Source organism: Otolemur garnettii, unplaced genomic scaffold (genome assembly GCF_000181295.1).
Source record: "Otolemur garnettii isolate 467f Iridium unplaced genomic scaffold, OtoGar3 scaffold00145, whole genome shotgun sequence".
Lineage (NCBI taxonomy): Eukaryota > Metazoa > Chordata > Mammalia > Primates > Galagidae > Otolemur > Otolemur garnettii.
The window spans coordinates 4,423,043-4,425,098 of record NW_003852540.1 but is presented as its reverse complement, the minus strand read 5'-3'; the positions used below and the strand labels follow the sequence as shown (position 1 = coordinate 4,425,098).

The window sequence follows — 2,056 nt, the reverse complement described above, 5'->3', positions numbered from 1 at the left end:
CAGGAGACTCGCTTGAGCCCAGGAGTTGGAGGTTGCTGTGAGCTTTGATGCCATGGCACTCTACCCAGGGGGACAGCTTGAGGCTTTGTCTCAAAAAGAAAAGAAAAGAAAATGTTCTCCATTTACTGAAGAAAAACGAGCAATTTACAAATCAGTGACCACATGATCTAAAAAATGATCTAGAAAAATGTCTAGAAAATTTGTCTAGAAAAATGTGTCTGGAGATTTTTTTGGGGTGTGTATGCATTAAAAAAGACTAGAAAAAAGTACTAAAATGATAGAATCACAGATGATTATTTTCCTCTGGTTTTATTTATTTTCCAAAATGTATACAGAGGACATTACTCTTGTAATCAGTAAAAACAATCAAAATGACCACACCATCCTCAAATAAAAGGGCTGGTTCTGTGCTACCTCAGGCCGTGACTTCCCGTGACTAAAAAGTTGCTCTGGACAAGACCGATTCTCACCACCAGCTCAAAGGCGGCCCTTAATCTCATCCTTTCACTAACTTAATCTGGTAAGTTACTGTGAGACACAAAACCCAGAAGCACCCCCACCCCTTGGCAAACTTGCCAACAGCTTCCTCTACCTACGGTCCACACTCCACCTTCTAGCCAAGTCAACACTCACCAGTTCTGCAATAAGGGTAGGCATTCCACGCTTTTTCATGTATATTCAGGGCTCCCTCAGGGGCCAACATTCGAACAAATGTGGGTACTTTGCTATAGTGGAAAAAAAGGGGTTATCAAGAGAAATGGAGAGAGAGGAAGACAACAAAAGGCTTTTACATCATATTCTTTAGGTCACAGATCCAGCTTCTTCAGTGGGAGTTGACAAGCAAGTTTCCATGAGATAAGCAGTTTACTGCCATGTGTGAGAAGCCACCTGCCAGAGCCTGACACCCCGGCTCAGCTGCTATTAACATCTACCCAAAGGTTCCCCACTACTCACCAGAACAAGACAGCACATGAGACCCTGGGCTACCTGGCTTAGCAGCCATAACTTAGCATTAGACATTTTTTCCAGAGCTCACTGGGCCCTGGGCATAAGATTACACAGTGCAAAGATAATATACAAAGGAGATAACCTCTGAGCATGGACCAGTGTAGGTTTAGGGGCCAGGGTGATTGGCTGACTATCTTGGAATACAGGATCCAAGATGATCTAATCTGTTTTTGTCAGTTCTGAGAGGCCAAGGCCTCAGAGCCATCTATCTCTCAGGACAAAATATTTTCTTCTACTCAATTCTTCTTATCTCAAGTTATAGAACAACATGTACAGTATGAGCCCAATTTTTTTTTCCTTAGAGATGGGGTCTCGCTATGCTGCGCAGGCATGTCTTAAACTCCTGGCTTCACATGACCCTCTTACCTTGGTCTCCCAAAGTGCTGGGAATACAGGCATGAGCCATTGTGCCCAGCCCTTCCTTGGTTTTTAACTGATAATCTATATAGTCTTTAGCAGGCTCTGGCAATCTCATCAGTTTTAGTGCCTCAAGCCTAAGAAAAAACAGCTAACTACAGTAGGAAGCGAGCTCAGAGCAATCCCCTGGGAGTCACTGACTCACTGTCACATTCATTCAGGCAAGTATTTCTATGTGCCAGGCGTGGGGCACAGAAACCAAAGAGATGTGGCTCCTACCTTCAAGGGGGCTTACAGTCTAGTGGGGAGTTAATTAACCAAGAAAAGCCAGCACTGTAAGCATGTGCTGTGATTGGGTAGGCAGGGCCCTGGAGAGCACAGCATTGAGAGGACATGGAGGGGGACACGTGGTACACCAGGCAGCCACCTTGGGGAAAGCTGGGATGGAACAAACAGCTGGAGGAGAGAGTGGGACTAAGCTAGACAGAAGGACCGGGTAGAAAAACCGGGAGAACCAGGGATAAGTTCAGAGTAGCTGAAGTTATGAGGCAGGGAATACAAGAAGACAGGCAGATCTTAAAAGATCTTGTAAAGTGGCTCGGCGCCTATGGCTCAAGCGGCTAAGGCACCAGCCACATACACCTGAGCTGGTGGGTTCGAATCCAGCCTGGGCTTGCCAAACAACAATGAC

The 2,056-nt window shown here is 45.6% G+C and overlaps 1 protein-coding gene across 1 annotated transcript in view; it reads right to left on the bottom strand.

The window, feature by feature from the left end:
* The window catches only part of PITPNA (phosphatidylinositol transfer protein alpha), a 45,651-nt gene that overhangs the window by 29,395 nt on the left and 14,200 nt on the right, over nucleotides 1–2,056 (bottom strand). The window contains exon 4 of the mRNA XM_003799097.2: nucleotides 634–725. Coding sequence (XP_003799145.1) covers nucleotides 634–725 — 92 coding nt within the window. The remainder of the gene's footprint in view (nucleotides 1–633; nucleotides 726–2,056) is intronic.